The 19,956-nt window shown below is 39.2% G+C and overlaps 2 protein-coding genes across 2 annotated transcripts; both read left to right on the forward strand.

The window, feature by feature from the left end:
- Window positions 1-1,938: 1,938 nt before the first annotated feature.
- Window positions 1,939-10,412, forward strand: ppp1r7 (protein phosphatase 1, regulatory (inhibitor) subunit 7). The gene is made up of 10 exons (XM_080033621.1): window positions 1,939-1,994; window positions 2,763-2,858; window positions 3,064-3,119; window positions 3,480-3,545; window positions 3,661-3,791; window positions 4,003-4,165; window positions 4,302-4,418; window positions 4,508-4,612; window positions 4,734-4,820; window positions 8,493-10,412. Exons 1-10 carry the CDS (start codon window positions 1,955-1,957, stop codon window positions 8,667-8,669), a joined length of 1,038 nt encoding a protein of 345 aa, XP_079889747.1. The 5' UTR covers window positions 1,939-1,954; the 3' UTR covers window positions 8,670-10,412.
- Window positions 10,413-11,033: 621 nt separating this feature from the next.
- ubxn7 (UBX domain protein 7) lies at window positions 11,034-19,606 on the forward strand (the record flags this gene model as incomplete). Its single annotated transcript, XM_080033493.1, has 11 exons — window positions 11,034-11,139; window positions 13,024-13,177; window positions 13,450-13,514; window positions 13,648-13,713; window positions 13,871-13,983; window positions 14,461-14,607; window positions 14,914-15,004; window positions 15,213-15,343; window positions 15,958-16,477; window positions 17,231-17,310; window positions 17,822-19,606. The coding sequence occupies 11 exons, from the start codon at window positions 11,034-11,036 to the stop codon at window positions 17,981-17,983; spliced, it is 1,635 nt and encodes a 544-aa protein (XP_079889619.1). The 3' UTR covers window positions 17,984-19,606.
- Between the last annotated feature and the right edge of the window lie 350 nt (window positions 19,607-19,956).

Consider the following 19,956-nt stretch of genomic DNA (forward strand, 5'->3'; position numbering starts at 1 on the left):
TTTGTCAATGGTTCTGTGACATGCAGCTTCAAAAATATTAAACCCATTCCCTTGTTAAGCATTACCCTGCATGTTGTCAGTTATTGTTTTTTTCTGTAAATCAGCTTGTTATGCTGGTTGACAACAATATTTTTTTAATTACGCATATAATTATGTAAATCTTTCAAAAGACCCTATAACAAGATTAGGACAAGAACATACAAAGGACAAAATAAGAAAAGAAACAACAACAAAAAAGAACAGACAACTGGCACTCACTCAGTTCAAGGAAAATAAAATGCGTAAAAGCACATGTCAATTCATTAAACGAGATGTCACAGAATATCCACTTATGGAAAAAGAGTCATCAGTGATGTCCATGAGGCCAGAGACCAGAAGGAATCAAGGCAGGCCCGCTGCAATTTGGATAGTAAAGTCCCAGTGTTGATACAAAACCACAATCAGTTGTTTTATTTTGCCAGATAATAAGGAACATTTCGTCTATCTCTGACTCAGATTCCCCACTCGATTTTCCAAATATTAGGTGAGGTATGTCCCTATTTTTATCATGTCTAGTGCAAGTTATCAGAAGAATGACATAGTCGGTGTGTACTTGTTATGTGTGTGTGTGTGTGTGTGTGTGTGTGTGTGTGTGTGTGTGTGTGTGTGTGTGTGTGTGTGTGTGTGTGTGTGTGTGTGTGTGTGCGTGTGCGTGTGCGTGCGCGTGCGCGTGCGTGTCTGTGTGTATGTGTGTCTGTGTGTGTCTGTGCATGTCTGTGCATGTGCATGTGCACATGTAGGCCTAATATGTAACATCTTATATTAAAGGATAATTATTTGGGTACTTGTTTTGTCAGACTATGTGCTCCAGTCTTATGCAGGCATATTCTGAAAATGGAAGGTATGTGAGGCACATGGGAAGTGACTACATTAACAGTCTGCTGAGGGAGAACAGGGGACTTCACAGAAAGGGAGGGTTTTGGAGTCAGGTGCTTCTGCTTCCTGGAATCCAGTACAGCTTTCTTTACATTGAAGTATGATAAGTTTGCCTATGCTGCCTACCCATTGAGAGTGTGATGTGCTTTTACAAGCTTGTGATCCCACTCACCTTAAATTATGTTTTCATGTTGTTGTTTTTATGGAAAGTTTCATCCTTAAAATAACTAGGCCCTTAGGCTATATTTTTCTTTGGATAGATAGATAGATAGATAGATAGATAGATAGATAGATAGATAGATAGATAGATAGATAGATAGATAGATAGATAGATAGATAGATAGATAGATAGATAGATAGATAGATAGATAGATAGATAGATAGATAGATAGATAGATGGATGGATGGATGGATGGATGGATGGATGGATGGATGGATGGATGGATGGATGGATGGATGGATGGATGGATGGATGGATGGATGGATGGATGGATGGATGGATGGATGGATGGATGGATGGATGGATGGATGGATGGATGGATAGATAGATAGATAGATAGATAGATAGATAGATAGATAGATAGATAGATAGATAGATAGATAGATAGATAGATAGATAGATAGATAGATAGATAGATAGATAGATAGATAGATAGATAGATAGATAGATAGATAGATAGATAGATAGATAGATAGATAGATAGATAGATAGATAGATAGATAGATAGATAGATAGATAGATAGATAGATAGATAGATAGATAGATAGATAGATAGATAGATAGATAGATAGATAGATAGAGTTTAAAGTACAGTTTTCCTTTCAAGCAAAGCAGAAATACGATACAGCAATGTTGTACGGTAGGCTACATGACTTTCATGCCTACAGTGTGTGGTGTGTGCACTGTAACTATTTGCTTTCAGCCGTTTTTACTGCGTGGCGGCAGCGCCCCCGTGTGTCCGACCGCAGTAGGTGCCTCCTCCTGATTGGCTGAGCGGTTTCTTTATTATGTCTATGGTCAGGACTGTTTACAGGAATCATGGCTTCCAGGTCTGTGGGTGAGCTTCAAGAAATGGAAGGTGAGGAAACATTTAAAGATGCAGCTGGGCCGTGATAGTATTAGCCTGGCGAACCAGCATCCATCTAGACTAAGGTGTCTTATTTTAAATGAACACATCCGGCGATTTATTTAATTGTTACTAACCAGACCATCATCCTCATGGCTAGCTAGCTAGGCTAACAACAATCCTCGTTAGCTGACGTTGTTCGGCTGCAAATCAACATCCCATTTCAGGTTATCCAGTTGCGCTCTTAAGTCTAATGGTCTTAAACTGGGTGTCATTTTTAATGTATCCTGTCCACGCATTTCCAGTCGTAAACTCGTAAACCTACCTACTGTGGTCCATTCAGCTACCGGTAGCTAATATGATTAGCTGTGTTTAACCTGTGTGTTAATTTGAGTAAGCTAACCGTGGCTTGCGAGTTGTCTCTAAACTGCTAAGGTTTGGAATACAGCTGAGAACACATCCAAGGACATTAAACTGGCCTATTTAATCCAGTGTCATGTGTAATTCCCGTGTTTTTGCATGTTGGATTGTGCAACAACTTGATCCTCTAAGTAAGATGGTCTGTAAACGCCTTTTACATCCTGACAAAAGGCGGGATGCTCTTCACATGACATCCCCTGGCTCCTCAGTGTGCGATGTTGAGCCAGGCCTGGTCGTTGCGTCATATTAAATGTGCTCAGCAGCTACAACGTGATACAATGATACATTTAAACAGAACTGCAGCACTGCATCTGTACAGTGAAACTAAGCCTCTCTGCTCTTTGTCTGTCCCGACTGCAGTGGACAGAAGGGGTGAGTCTGAGGAGTCTGGAGATGATGAAACCAGGAGGAGGAGTATCAATGGGGACGTGGACCCTAATCTGCCCACCACCACAAGTAAATCATCTAGATGTACTTCATAGAGATGTCATATCATTTCAATACCAATAATCACAAGTGTGACTCAGCAATTAGTACACATGGCAGCATTACATGTGAACCATGAGGCTACTCAGATGCTTGATCAGGTATATTAGTATCCTACCCTGATGCACTGGTCATATTCATTAATTTGAAATATTTTTTTCTTCTCTCATTCAAGGTAAAGAAGAGTCTCCTGTTGACATGGAAACCATAACCTTGGACCCAGAGGAAGAGGTTAGAATATGGTCTAAAAAACAGTACTGCTGTTTTGACTGTAGCTACTTTCACGAAATTGATGTTGATGCTTTTTATTACAATGTCCTTAATTTCCAAAAGTCTGTTTGTTTGGTAGTTAGCTTTGTGTGTGGTTGATTTTATTTTGGAAAAGAGAGTGCTTTTTGTGTACGATGCACATGCTAAAGTTATGTCCTGCTTGACAAATGTTTCACCTCTGCAATTGTGTTGTTGCTCTTTGATAAGTCCATCTTTGGGTTGGGCACTTGCTTGGGCATGACACAAAAAATAACCAAATGACTACTACTACTATCGCTCACAAGAAAATATGTCATCCTAAACTTTCTATTTTCCTTCTAGGATGTTGATCTTGTGCACTGCCGTATCGGAAAGATTGAAGGATTGGAGGTGCTACAGAAAGCTAAAGTAAGTAACCTCAGTATTAAGTCCCACTTTCAGCAAGTTGTATATAATTGGTGGCAACAACTAGCCATTGATTGCATCTGTTAATAGCTTTCCTTTTGTCTTTCTTGTCCCACAGACACTCTCCTTACGACAGAATCTAATTAAAAGGATAGAAAACCTTGAAAGCTTGACGTCACTGCAGGAACTAGATCTATATGACAATCAGATCCGCAAATTGGAAAACCTGCAGAACCTAACACAGTTGGAGTAAGTCTCAAGATAAAAGTAGGTTTTATGTTTCCATCAATAGAGGGCAAAAACCAAGTTATTTATGGCAAATCCTATTTCTGCACACTAGTATCAAGACATTGCTGGGTTGTAGAAATTCCCTAATGTGTATTTTTCATGTGGCTGATGACATAAAAGAAAATTAAAACACAACTAATTCTAATGAGAATTTATTTTGACGGGTCCACAGGCAGCTCGACATGTCCTTCAATATGCTGAGGAAGGTGGAGGGTTTGGAACAGTTGACTCAGGTAAAGAAGCTTTTTCTGCTTCACAACAAAATCGGCAACATTGTCAACCTGGAACACCTCACGGGCCTGGAGATGCTGGAGCTGGGCTCCAATCGCATTCGGGTATGACATGAAGGGGTCTTTTGGGCAGTGAGAAATGTTACATATAAAAACATGTTTTTTCTAAATATCGGTGAACTAGTTATGACTTAATTGCATTGTGTTCATTTGTGTCTCTTTCATTGTGTTGTGTTCACAGGTCATAGAGAACCTGGATACACTTTCCGCTTTGCAAAGTTTGTTTCTTGGCACCAATAAAATAACAAAGTTTCAGAATCTGGACGGTTTACACAATCTGACTGTTTTGAGCATACAGGTATTTTCACACAAATTCTCCTCAAGAATACAATAGGAAGTGTGTCTATTGAAACATTGGTTAATCATTTTGTGCACATGTATTTGCAGAGTAATCGAATTACCAAAATCGAGGGGCTACAGAACCTTGTCAGCCTGAAAGAGCTCTATCTGAGCCACAATGGCATCGAGGTCATTGAGGGCTTGGAAAACAATGTGAGTTAGAGAAGTATTGGCCCCTATTTCTAAAAGGACTGGGTGCCAAAATGTATTTTGCTTACGGTTCCGGCAAAGTATGTTCCCAACATTCAAATGCCACGTTTGTTTCCCCTCACAGAAAAAACTTACAACCCTGGACATTGCAGCCAATCGGGTTAAGAAAATTGAAAACATCAGCCACCTGACAGACCTGCAAGAGTTCTGGGTACGGATCATTTGTTAAGCATGAGTGTACAGGTGACACTCGAAAAATTGGGATATCGTGCAAAAGTTCATTTATTTCAGTAATTCAACTTAAAAGGTGAAACTACTATATTATATGGACTCATAACATGCAAGGTGAGATATGTCATGCCTTTATTTGTTATAATTTTGATGATTTTGGTTTACAGCTTATGAAAACCCCACATTCAAAATCTCAGAAAATAGGAATATTACATGAAATCAATAAGAAAAAATATTTTCAAAACAGAAATGTTGGCCCTCTAGAAAGTACAATCATGCATATGTACTCAGTACTTGCTTTTGCATGAATTCCTGCCTCAATGCGGTGTGGCATGGATGCTATCAGCCTGTGGCACTGCTGAGGTGTTATGAAGCCCAGGTTGTTTGGATAGAGGCCTTCAGCTTGTGAGTTGAGTTGTATGGCCAATCAAGCACAATAATACCATGGTCAGTCAACCAGTTACTAGTGGTTTTGGCACTGTAGACAAGTGTCGAGTCTTGCTGGAAAAAGAAAATCAGCATCTCCATTAAGCTTGTCAACAGACGGAAGCATGAAGTGCTCTAAAATCTCCTGATAGACGGCTGTGTTGTATTTGGATTTGATAACACAGTGGACAAACACCAGCAGATGACATGATACCCCAAATCATCACTGACTGTGGAAACTTCACAGTGGTCTTCAAGCAACTTGGATGTTGTGTCCCTCTGCTCTTCTTCCAGACTCTGGGACCAAATGAAAAGCAACCAAGCAACCATTTCATTTGGATCAGTGATGATTTGAGGTATCATGTCATCTGCTGCTGTTGGTCCACTGTCCAAAGTCAACACAGTCGTCTACCACAAGATTTTAGAGCACTTCATGCTTCTGTCTGCTGACATTATGGAGATGACAATGTCCTTTTCTAGCAAGATTTGGCACCTGTCCACAGTGCCAGAAACCACTAGTAACTGGTTGACTAACCATGGTATTATTGTACTTGAATGGCCAGACAACTCTCCTGACCTGAACTCCATAAAGAAACTATGGAGTATTAGTCTCATCAAGAGGCAGATGAGACACACCACTCCCAACAATAAAGACAAGCTGAAGGCTGCTATCCAAGCAACCTGTGCTTCATAACACCTCAGCAGTGCCACAGGCTGATAGTCACCATGCCATGCTGCATTAATGCAATAATTAAAGCCACTACGAGTAAGTCGGCACGTTGGCGACACCTTTGAACAAAAGCGGTAGTATTATTACGACGCCAGCTGTCGTGAAGCTGTTTTCTAGCTCGTGCAGGCAGCGTGCAGGGCGTGCAGATTCAAATAATCAGGAAGCAATATGGTGCGTGTCCGTGTGTTGAAAGCAAAGTGTGAGGGCACCGGACTCTTTTCGGCTCCGTGAGTCTATGGGTGACACAGCATCAACTAATGCCAGTAAGTGCTAAACACACCTGATTGCAATGAGTTGATGCATTGTCACCTCTCACGGAGCTGAACGAGTCCGTGTCCCCACACAAAGCGAATGAACGAGAGATGGCAGTTAGTTAGTATCACGATGAGGTAATGTGTTTATGTTGTAAATAATGACTATTTCAGATGAATAATGGTCATCTGATGATGCTGGTGAGGCAAAGTAAACTTTGTTTTAGTAGGCTACCGCTCATTCATTTAGGAGTAAACACTGCAGTCTAGGTTCGCTGCGTGAAATTGTGTATACGTTGCTTGGCAACGCCCTCCCGCCCGACTATCACTCTCCCTTTTCGCTTTTCTTCATTGCATTTTCTTTTTTTTCTTTTATGGTTCAGCCCCGTTATCAGTCATTATGACGACAAACAACTGTCTCAAACAAGGCTCCCGCTCCCCTTCCCTCACCTGGAGGGATAGGCTTCTCAAATCGCGTAACTGCGCCACACTGAAATCTGTGACCAATACGGATATGTGACCATAGAGCATGCACGCGTGAACCGAAAATCGGACTGGGTGTACGACCAGATCAAATGCAGTAATACAAACTATATAAAAACGTCTTTCTTTCCACTGATGGTCTCGTTTGCTGTTAAAGGTAATTTATGATTATGAGAGGAAACATGAGGCTGTTTAAAAGATATTTAAAAGTTACTCGTTGCCGCTTTAATGCAAAATAAGTACCAAGTATATAGTAGATTAATGAAAATCCTTATCAAAAGTGTGACATTTCTGTATTATATATCTTTTTTGATTGGCTTTATGGAATATTTTGAAATGCTGGATTTATGATTTTCACGAGCTTTAAGCTGGAATCCTGAAAAGTTAAACAAAAAAATGCCTGAAATATATCACTATATGTCTAATACATCTAGAATATTTGGAGCTTTCACTTTTTGAATTAAATTAGATTTAAAAAATAGCTTTTCCATGATATTCTAATAATATGAGTTTCAACTATATTTGATGGTCTTTTTTTTGATTACTTGTTGGATTTTGAGCACCTCACCACTACGTCTTTTCACAGCAGACATTTTGACTTAACATATAGGAAATGATTAACAATGTCTTAACGATCTTCCATTTAAGGTCTCGGTGAGTCATGCCAAAAGGACGGAGTGCAATCAATAAAAAGCAATGGATATGACACTTAAGATCAACAGATAAACCTCATTTCAAATCGATTAGTAGATAGCCAAAACAATAAATTGTGGATTCATTCAGATTCAAATTAAAAGGGAAACTCACTTCTAGTAGCATAACTAGTTTATTTGGCAGCTTCATTAAATTTAAATTTGCGTCTTTCATCTATCAGCTTCCTGTTGACAGGCAGAAGAAATCAAAAAATTCTCTGCCTTTTTTAAAGCATCAAGGCTTCTCACATGGGCATGCATCATCAGCAATTTCAGAAGACGACCTTTAACAATAAGATCTCAGGGTCAGAGATTATGATGATGGATGAAATAAGAAAATGACAAAACGAAAGGAAAACAAAATTGAACTTGAAATCAAATGCCACTTCATTTTTTTCTTTAACGTTTACCATTTACAAATTCTGCCACCATACAAACTTATTAAATGCTTTATGACATAGTATAATGTAGATGTAAAGCATTTTTGTGTTTATTAATGTATGGTAATCATCAACAATTACCACTTAATTTCACAACATTACCCACAGGAGTAATAATGGTTAACCATGGAATGTATGTAAAGATTTTAAGAATCTGTCGATTTTCATTGAATGTGTCAATATTAACACATATATACACAGTGTAAGTTGTCAATAAATGTATTAATTAACACTTATCTCTGCAAACAACTTACATTATAGTTCATAAACCTTTCATTGAATGTTCATACACTCCCAATAAACGCTAAATAGCTTAAAATAAAGTAATCAATTAAACTTAATGCAAAATAATTACTATTTATTTTACTTTATAACTTTTGTGTTAGTCTCATAAACGTATCAATTGATCTTATGTATGGTATAAATTATTATATAAAGTTATTATGGATCTAGTCTTTTTAAAAGAGTAATTTCTTAATTCGTAAAATCTTGATAACACCTCATTTATTGTTTAAACTGTCTCCACGTCCTATGTTGCAAGAGTGCTCAAAGTGTGTGTTTGAGCTTTAGCAAGACAAAAACTTAAGTGTGTCCTCTCCTTGTCCACATGGTCTTTCTATCTCACCACAGATGAACGACAATCAGATCGATAACTGGTCGGATCTGGACGAGCTGAAGAACGCCAAGTCTCTGGAGACGGTCTATCTGGAAAGAAACCCTCTGCAGAAGGATCCACAGTACAGGAGAAAGATCATGCTGGCTCTGCCCAGTGTTCGCCAGATTGACGCTACCTTCATCCGCTTCTAAAACTGCAGCACACAGTTCACCTGCCAACTCCAGTGTTCACCCCTCTCCGCCCTGCCTGCCCCTAGCCCTGCCTTCAGGACAAACTTCATTTTTAAGAACACACCGGCCTCACTTAAATCATATAGTCACTAAATTCACAATAGTACATTCCAGCTATAATCTAACGTGTAGCTCACTCAACATACATGTATGCATGTATGAACTCACTCGCACCTCTATCTATGCTGTTGAGCCAAAGCTCATTTATTTATTAAGCTGGATGTGAACTGTAAAAACTATTTCAAAAGGTACCCTATGCCCCGTTTCTTCAATTTTCCCTGTGACCTTATTTTTCTTTTATAAGTCAGCATGTGGGATACAGTGTGGAGAATTTTTTTTTCCTCATTCATTACAATGCCCATCAGGTCTTATTTCTCACTTAATTGAAGTTAGGATGCTATTTCTGTGAGGAATAGGCTGGCATTCTTACTATTTGAGGGATTTAGATGTTAGATTATTCCTTTTGGTTGGACTTTCTCATAATACAAAACAATTTAACATTTAATGGGAAGTCTAAAATAAAATATTATTAATTTACACATTTTAATCTTTAGAATACTACTTGTTTATCATTTTGTTTTAACATGCTTCAATCTAATCGCATTTAAAACATGTATTACTGATCAAGGGCAGGTTTTGATGCCTGGCTGCCTTTGTTCATTCCTTGATATTGTACAGCTCATAGGCCAATTTTCTGATGAATAAGAGTGACCTCTGCAGTTAAATAAAGCTAATGAGAATGTAAAATCATTGTATGTGTCCATAAAGATAGTTTTGTGCTTTACACCCTTGTTTTTTTGTATGTTTTTTTTGTACAGCCTTTGTTCTCCTTTCAGTTTGGGAAACGTGTTCATCATTTGAATCTGATTGCAGTAAAACCTAGATTGTTTTTGAAGTGGCTTTTCTTGCTATTGGCAGAACTGTTATTGCGTCAGTGTTATTAACTAATGTTCTATAAATGACTTCTTGGTGTTTGCACTGACACATTTAGCAATATTCTCATTTTGCCTTCAGTGTTGCTTGAAAATAGATATTCATGTTTTCAAAGAAAACTGAATGTCTTATGTTCCCCTCTATATAGTGCACTATATATTATCCCTTAAAGAAGTGATGCATCTTTTATATAGAAAATAATTTCCCACCTCAGGGCTAAAAAGTCATGTTCACACACGATACAGAAGCAGCCGATTTCAGGGCATTGCTGGGTTTACATACAGAATGCTTAACTAAAAAGTGCTTTCTGTGAAATATAAGACATCCTTGCATGTCTTCTCACCTGGTTTAAAGTTCTCTGAATCTGCCTTTGTAGAAAGGGAATTAACAGTATTCTGGTTGGAATCGAAGGTGTCTCTCGCTGACGATTGTATCTTTTTCTGAAATAATTTTAATAATTATAAGCCTTTTAAATCAAATTGTTCATGGTCAGTAATCTTTACTATAACTCCACTGTAGAACAGCTATGAGCCTTTATCACATTATCAGCAAAACTGAAGGACACTGTGTATTATATAAATGTAATGTTATTTTATATTCAGCCACAGCTATAATTACAATTGGCTAGTGGAATTAAAAAGGTTCACTTTGTTATTTTGTTTAATATAATTTGGACGTGCTGTAGAAAGATATTGCCATCGTCACCTTCCCTCAAAATCAAATTTTTGTTGTTTTTGCCAAGCAGTACAGATGATTTGTGGAGATACTGTAATTAAGATAACTTGACCTTGAGTGGTTGCTTAATAAGCAATTATTCAAATTGCTAGTATCTTATTGAAGTAAGGACTTCAGGGTTTGGACTTGTTAGAAGCTGTTGTCAAACTGAATGTATTATGCAAATAATAAAATTACACTTGTTAAAGACCAAGTTTATCTAGTTTTACTTTATTAGGTATAATATATATTTTTTTTTTTTAAGTTTTTTTTTGTTACAACAGCAGAGACTCACAACACTAGAAAATAGGCAATAGTACAAACGTTGATCAAGCCACGGGAGTGCATAACATTTCACAGAACAATGGTCACTTAAATTGTTAAAAATATTATAAGCTTTTTGTGAAAATCTAAGCCTTTTTGTTGTTAAAGCTTTTCATTAGGGGGCTACCCCATGCAGATATGCAGATATGAAATGTACCGCAGCAAATACATAAACACCCCTTTACATTTTTTTCAGGAGTAATCATAGACTGGGAATAATGAATAGACCATGGGCCTATAATACCAGTAACACAATTTTTGTATGTGGAACTACAAGACCAACAATGCAGCACAATCCTTTGATGACGTATGGTGCTCGCGCCGCGCCAGGCAGGAGGAAAAGCGGCGTAGCGCATGCGCCACATTTATGTTGTTGTTTGTGGCGGTAAGATGGCGGCGCTCGGAGACACCTCAGCTCCGGGGGTGAACGGGTTAATACAACAGTTCACAGCAATAACAGGTAAAAATACAATTTTATTTTGTATTTGATCTATTAGGTAGGTTCAGGTTATCCAACAGCAATAGCTCCCTTGTCCGACAAACCACGAAATGAGTGCGAAGGCAAGAAAACGGACGTTAAGTCTTGCTATGGCCCCTTCGCTGTCAATGCTTTGCAGAGGGAAAAAGCACAGCCAGTTATCTGATAAACTCAAGTGAAAGACTCGAGAAAATGACCACAAAACCATCCGTTTTGAATGTTTGTTTTGTCACAGACACTTAAAAAGGATCAGCTCTTCTTTGTGGTGCTAGTTATAGACATTATGTCTCTGGCGTGGAGCAGTTTTTTTTGCTGCTTTTTGTTGTGCATGTTCGATAATGTGGCATGGACGTCGGCCGAGTAAAATTTCCCTTCTTCATCATCCGCCAGGGTTCATGTTGTGTTAGTGTCATCTCCACTTTGACTGTGCTGTTACCCATTAGCACACTGTTTGTCTCCGACTACTCGCCCAGATCTCCTCAGTAGTTTCTGCATATTTCGACTAGATGAGCAGTTTTTCAGTTTTAAGTTATTTGACGGAGAAAAGAGGAGACTCAGTCCGGGGGCTGCTGCTGCTACACTTGGAAAGTGAAACGGACATGCGCAGTAAACACGGAACCACCATTGTAGCCAAACGGTGCTGAACACTCAAAAAGACTAAAGTTAGCGCTCAGATCTTGTGTTTTTCTCAAATGCCTGACAAAATCCATGATCTAAACCCATATAAAGACAATTGTGAGTTTTTTGTTGTTTAATGTTTTTGCCAATCAACTGCAAATCACGTAGCATAGCCACAATACTGCCGAATATTCCCTTAAGCAAAGCCTGTTAGACCTGATGCATTTATTCCTACTCCAACTTTCCGGCGGTCATGCATTCATATCCGTGCAGTGTTGAAGTCAACTTGCAAAGACTTTTGGGATGAGTAATTCATTTTTATGATAAAGTAACTTTTCGAACGACCCCATAACTGGGAAATTTCATTCTGCATTTACACAAAATGAGAAGGTAGTTTTGACAAGCCTGTTGCAATTGTGTGCAATTATGCAACATCAAAAAAATAGTAAAATAAATGAAAACCATTGGCCCTCCCAAAGACCAGTAGTTGTACATATACATCACGGTGTGTGTTATTAAAAATGCAAAAATTAATATGGTACTGTACTATCATTTATTCAATATAGAAAAAGATAGCTGAAAAAAAGTTAAATTCAGTATAATTGTGTGTAGTATACAATCAGTTATACTGTTTGGCACAAGTACCGTAGTTGTGCATTGAATTAATTATATCACAAACATGTCACTATGAAATATTGACATATTACAGATGTATTATTATCTATCTATCTATATGCTGGCAGACAAGTAATGTGAAATTGCAGCAGAGAAATGACAAACATATACTATATTTGTATGGTTTTAGAAACGGTGTCCCTGTTTCATAGTTTGTCCCAAGAGACCTCTGACCAGTTATTTTTGTGAACTATCCATTTTTCACAAATATCAACTTCAAAGATCCTGTATTGTCCAGGCTCTAGTAACAACATCGTAAAATGAATTGATCCAGTAATCAAAAAAAACGTTTGAGATGCTTTGAAAATGTCATTATAATATTAATTTAGACATGTCATTTGCAAACAAGCTACAACATGCAACAATTGATATATTGCATTAAAAAGGTTATTTCAATATATAACAGAGTATCTGTCAGCGTCAACATATATGTTACTGATGATATACACAGCTTTCAATCAGATCATTTTTCCCCCATGAACTACATGGATAAAGGGAGTTTCCACCCACATGCACATTTGTCTATAAATGTTTTTTCAGCATCAGAGTTGCCTATGTCCTAAATGCTTTCAGGGGCCACGGAGAGCGTAGGACAGCATATGTTGGAAGCATGCAACAACAACCTGGAGATGGCAGTAACCATGTTTCTGGACGGAGGAGGGATTGCAGAGGAGCCCAGCACCAGCTCCAGTGCAGCAGCTTCAAGCAGCAGAGCTCCCCCTACAGAGTAAGTTCATCGTGATTCTTCTCAAACGCATGTCACACAAAAGTAAAGTGAAATGTTAAGCCAGGTTTTAACATCTTAAAGATGCACTCTCTTAAATATCCTACTTTAGAGTTGTTGTTAAAAGTGAGGACAGTTTGAGGTGCAGGGCTGTTCTGTGATTTTGACTGCTGCTTGGTGATATAACATAATCAGATAATGTATCTCTTTATAACTTGATCGATACATTGCTGTGCCTCTTGAAATAATACTGAATATGTCAACTAATTTCTCAGTGAAGTACGAGCACCCATTCCCCAGAAGCAGGACATATTGGTGGAACCAGAACCATTGTTTGGAGGTATTGTACTGCTTCTTTTCTTATTGACCTCATGCAAACAGATATTGAATTCAAAGGTAGTTTTCCGGCTGTGCTGTTAGGGTTAGGCAGTCATCTACTGCATGTGACTATGATGTATCTGTTACACGTACAGTGCCAAAACGGAGAAGACCTGCCCGATCGATATTTGATGGTTTCCGAGACTTCCAAACAGAAACAAGTGAGTAAATTCAAGCTGACCGAATCTGGTTGGTAGTGAATGAGATATAGCCTATGGCTGCAATATTACTACCCAAAAAGAAAATCTGACTTTTCTCGCCGTCTTTCACAGAGTTCGTTGCTTCAAATAAAGACCATGAATGTTGTTCCTTCCCCAGTTCGCCAGGAACAGGAGCTGCGTAACGGTGGCACGGTGGATAAGAAACTGAGCACCCTGGCAGACCTTTTCCGCCCTCCCATTGAGCTCATGCACAAAGGCAGCTTTGAGACGGTGAGGAGTCACTGACCTGACATTTTACACCACACGTCTTTATTCAGTTGGTGTGAACTTTTGGTGAAATTTCAGATGGTGCCTGTGTTGATCACAGGAGGGAAACCATGTGTGCCATGTATGAAAGTGCAGGACATCATTTTGTATAATTTTGACTCTCTGGTTGAATGTTTGCATTGAATGCACAGTATTTCTGAAATCATCTGATGTAGTGTTTTATAACCTGCATATACCCATCATTACATGTGATCACATGCCAGTGATGTAAATGCCTATGATTGTTCTCCATAAACTGACACGTTTACTTAGTGAATTCAGTCATTTGTCTTCCATCAGCTTAACCACATGTTACGCCCTGTTGGTACTCAACCAGATGTGCCAATTTAACAATCTCAAAATTCAGAAACTGACTCAATCCAGCCTTGTTTTCTGTGTTGTTTTTTCCCTGATTCTATGTTTTCTCTATTGTGCTTGTAGGCAAAAGACTGTGGCCAACTGGAGAACAAGTGGCTAATGATCAACATTCAAAATGTCCAGGACTTTGCTTGCCAGTGCCTGAACAGGGATGTTTGGAGTAACGATGCGGTGAAGACCATCATCAGAGAACACTTTATATTCTGGCAGGTATGTGGCTTCAAATCCCTGGGTCATATGTGGTCTGTGAGGCTCTCCAGCTTCTGAAAACAGTACAGCACCAGAAACAATAGACAGTAAAGTAGTGCAGAGCAGTTTGGCTGAAGTGGAAAAAGTTGGCATATCAATAACTATGATTGTTACAGTATGCACTTCCACTTCTACTGTTGAAAAATCCTTGCAATCATTGCATGAAATCCCACTCCTTCCTGAAGTCCAATTTAGCATCCACATACAGTACATGTTGCTCAACTTAATTTGTTCTGTATTGTCCTGTGCATTTTCTTTTCATTCCAGGTATATCATGATAGTGAAGAGGGACAAAGATACATCCAGTTCTACAAGCTGAACAAGTTCCCCTATATTTCCATCCTCGACCCCCGCACAGGTGTGTGTGTTTATGGAACATTAGTCGCAGCATATTTCACTGTTCTCATCCCCAATGACCCCATATGTCCCCACTTTTTTTCTTTTTACCATTTATCAACACTTGTGAAAGCTTCAACTTTTGCTGTCTTATTTAAAATCTGCTATAAAATAGACATCGTTTGCTGTCGTTGACCTGACCTGTGCGGTTCACACCATGCTCACTTTAGGTCAAAAGATGGTGGAGTGGAACCAGCTGGATGTGGCGTCGTTCCTGGAGCAGGCGTCTGGCTTCCTGGCAGAGCACGGGCAGCTGGATGGGCCTTCCTGTCCCGCTCCCCCTGCCAAGAGAGCTCGCTCGGTGGGTCTACCGTCTCATGTGTCGCTGCTAACTTTCACTCTTTCTCTGCTCAAACAAGAGCTCTCCTCTATCTTTCTCTCACTATAGCTCAACTATTATCTGAGATGCAGGATGTTATATATATGTTGTGATACAAAGTAATTGTCTTCTCGTTCTGGTCCTAAAGGCTGCATTACACACTTTATGATGATCACTAAAAATTTGCTGCATAATTCACCCCCCAAATACAGTCACATACTGATCAATGATCACCTACTTTAAGCATATTGTAGATTTGTTTTCATATCACACACTAGCGCTGCACGATATCAGGAAAACTTGCGATAAGCGATACCATTATTGATTATTTTCATGACGATATCACTTAAAATAAATAAACAAATACTTAAATAAACTGTATAAAATGTCTTTCTACCATTCATTTCAGTTCAAGCAGTATTTGCGATACATATACCGGGAATGTTGATATCTCGATGGCGCTAATTTTTTAAAATATATTGTGCAGCCCTAAAACACACACCATTACTTTTGTTTTATTGTATTGCTTGTTATTTGCACCGGCTCTTTGATTGGTTTGCTACAGGTGCACACTCTTGTTTTCTCTGGTTTTCCAGGAGAGTCTGATTGATGCCAGTGAAGACAGTCAGCTGGAAGCGGCGATCCGGGCCTCCCTGCAGGAGACCCACTACGAATCCTCCAATGCCCCCGACGCCCCCGACTCCCCCCGGTCGGAGGAGGAGGAGGAGGAGGAGGAATCTGACGCAGAGCCGTTTTCTGACAGCGAGGGCCCCATCTCTGTGGACGGCTCGGACAGCGAGATGCCCGTACCGCACCAAGAGAAAAGCTCCAGCAGCAAACACGGCCCGCTACCTCCCACTGCCGCCGCCCAGCAGCGTCTGCACCCCGATAGCTCCACTTCCTCCCACAGAAAGTCTCCGTACAAGGAAAACAACCACAGTCACAAGAAAGAGGAGAGCAAAAAGAACCACCTGGAGCCTTCGGCCGCCGGCCCTCGTCACCCTCTGCCCGACGCAGATCCTGGAGGGAACCACTGTCCCCCAGCGCTCGAAAACGCTGGATCTTCCAAAACCAGCACCACCAAATCCTACGACGTGGACTGTCCCGATGACAACGGTACGCCAACGTGTCATTTTGAATCTTCATGCCGTTATTGTGTGTGGGTGTGGGTGTGGGTGTGGGTGTTTTTGAGTTAGTCTCCAGCCAGCAGACAGACCCCTCTTGAGAGAAAGATTTTGAGCTGTTTTTGTTTAGATTTTGAGGGAGAGGGAGAGGGAGAGAGGGAGAGAGAGAGAGAGAGAGAGAGAGAGAGAGTATTATTATTATTGGGATCTCATTATATTTCAGCTAGATATTGTATTTCCAGGGGATAATGATGCATGGTGATAGAAAGACGTCAGTCACCTCTTTTGAGGTTGTAAAAACACAGGAAATAATGAGGAAAATATCTACTTAGTGTATCTATCTGACATCAGGTTTGACTAGTTAGCCAGCCAGGTAGTATGTGGAATATCAAGTAACTCCTGTGCACACACAATTGATACTCCGGTTGTGATCAATATTTTTTTTTTTGCATAAATCATATCCAATGAATTCACACTAGTGCATGCTGTTTGCTACACATCAGTCTCTCTCTATTTGTGTGTGTGAGTTTACACTGATTAGACCAAGGAAGTCATCATTAATCAGCTCAGTATGTGTCTATACACTGTCAGATCAAGAATTAAACTCATACCTGTAATCTGTCCAGAACTGTTTATCAACCAAGGTGGTGACAAAATGATAAACCAAAACACAGTGACTTTGAATACTACTGCACTTTTTTGAAATATATTTACCATCATTGTGTTTTTTTCCCCCCACACACAGGTCCCAAAGCCAGGTTGATGCTCCGTTATCCAGATGGACAGAGAGAGCAAATTTCCTTGTCTTCTAAAGCAAAACTTTTGGTGAGAACACACCATAATATCTTTCTTTTAAAGCAACATTTAGAGGGGTTGCTCATCTTTGCTTTTTTACCAGGAGTTTTGTGAAAGATTGATGCTACTATTGTCAAGATTCTTTTAAGAGGGACTATGTCTTGGCCTGCATTGCCGCAATTTAGACTCCATGAAAATACCGCTTCTGGTCCAGAAGTCTCTGTAAAACGGCATATTTAGTTTTTGTTCAAAAGTAAACAAACAAGATATTGCAATTGGTAAACATGAGAGTTTCTTGTAGGTGGATCTTTCCGCTTAGCTGACTCTAGCTTTATATTTACTGTACCGACATCAGAGTTCTATTTCTTTTCTCATGTAACTCTTGGCAAAAGTATATTCTCAAGCTGTCAAACTTTTGCATTAAGTAGAATAATTGTGGGCGTTTCCTTCTTTAAGACCAGTCAACAGTGAATATTCTTATATATTATATTCTAATTCCACAAAATGTCTCACCCCTGGTATATTCCCTTCTCATTTCAAGGCCCTGGTAAGACACGTGCAGTCCAAGGGTTACCCTAATGAACGCTTCGAACTCGTCACCAACTTCCCCAGAAGGAAGCTGGCCCACTTGGACTATGACATGACGCTGCAGGAGGCGGGGCTCTGTCCACAGGAGACTGTATTTGTGCAGGAGAGGAACTAGCCTTTTCAGACACACTCACTTTTACTTGTCTGTATCTCTCTGATAGACCTCACCCTTTCACCAGTGATCTGGGACGATGTTACTGGCCTCCATCGCATAACTTTTTGTTCTTCTGGAATTAGGCCCCGTTTTTTTGCCAAGTCAACTCGTAGTGGATGGACTACTTTCCCCGCCACTCGACTAGTCTGAATACCGACGTCTTTAATGACAGCCTAATCCCTGTTGTAGTGCTCTACAATTGGCCAGTAAGGTATAAAGGACGGCAAAAACTCCTAGATTTTTTAATGTGGTATATTCTTTTCTGTACATCAGTATAGAATATAAATACAATACAGTTCATATTAAAAACAAAAAAAATTGATTGCTTATTGATCATGGGGCACCAGGGACTTGTACAAAAAGGACTTCTACTTCCCAGAAAGGACGTTAAATGTCAGAGTTTATTTTCTAGGTCTTCTTGTTATTTTTCTTTACCTTGAGACAGGTAAAAGGCGGCTCATTCTTGTTTATTTCTGACCCAAATTTGGTCTGTCCAATGGTCATTGTTGGAACCATAGTAATTATTTGGAAGGCAGGGGTTACAAAGAGTGAAGGTCCTAAAGTTGCAAGTCAAGGAACATCCGTGACACACCTGGGTTGATCTGCACATTTTTTGTCAAGTTTCCATCTGGTGAATTAGAAGATTGTTTTTTGGATTTCAACTTTTGATACAGAAGGGGGCGAATGAAGGGCGGTACATCTCATCAGTCGGACCTACACTGTACTGAGACGTCTTTAGAGAGATTGATATTTAGCTGTAGTCATTGTTTCTTTTTTTTTTTTTTTTTTTTTTTATATGCTGCGGGAGAAAATATGCTGATGTTGAAATATAACCACCAAAAATCAATGGGGATTCTGTTTGGTCTTTTGTTACGATTTTTTAATTAACTGGTTTGTTCTTTTAAATTAACTTTACAGTCATGGGTGTGATGAGACAATTGGCATATGCAACAACAACCAAACCAAAATCAAAACAAATGTTATTAAAGAAAGAAAAAATGCAATTCCTGAGAAACAACTGCAACAACTTTAAGCAGACGTAAATCAGGCTGTAGATGGCAACTCAATATTCCGTTAGGCACATTTTATATAGTGAAATGACTAAAGGCTTATTTAGACACTTCCTGTAATGGTCACACCTTTAAGTAGGATATCATGTGGACTTTGATAAGACGACATATGGACAGTTGGTGGCAGTAATGTGCCTTAAATAGCTTCAATAAATAATGTGAAGAAGAAGACCAGTAGGCACTGTAGGAAAGTAATAGTTTGTTCGTCCTTAAAAAGGATTTTGGTTAACAAACATTTACCCATGCGTCCTTTAAGTTGTTGCATTTGGTCCTGGGGAAAAGCTGTTTCCCCTTTTCTCTCCCACTTTTCTGCATTAAAAATAGTATTTTTCCCCAAGCACTTCTAATGTGGAAGCACGGAGATGGTGTGTGTTGCCTTTTCAGATTACTAACATAAAAAAAGGCTATGTGGTTAAAATGTGGTAAACTGACTAATAAGAATTGCAGTTTTTCAAATGTTTATGTTCAACATTTTCAGAGTCCAAAAGGTTTTAATTGTGTATAAGAGGATAACAGCGGGGTGTAACTCTTAACAGCAATATCAATAAGTGAACACAAAATAAATGGATGCATACACTTTTATTGGGGAAAATGGGATTGACTCTCACACTTTTCACCAATCAGCATCGGTGTTTGTGAACTGGCATTTTAAAAATAGGGCTAAAATTTCTCTCCATTGATTCAGACATATTCTATTACGGTAGCTTCTCCTGAAAATGTGATGAGGGCTACAGTATTAACAAACGATACAATTATGTTCCCTATCTTTTTTTATCTACAGGCCATATTTAGTGTCTACTAATAGAAGAAGGAAAAAAAAGAAAGAAACTTTAATCACCATTCATGTGAGTGGGCCCCAACTGA

The sequence above is a fragment of the Ammodytes marinus genome (assembly GCF_949987685.1).
Source record: "Ammodytes marinus genome assembly, chromosome: 9".
Lineage (NCBI taxonomy): Eukaryota > Metazoa > Chordata > Actinopteri > Uranoscopiformes > Ammodytidae > Ammodytes > Ammodytes marinus.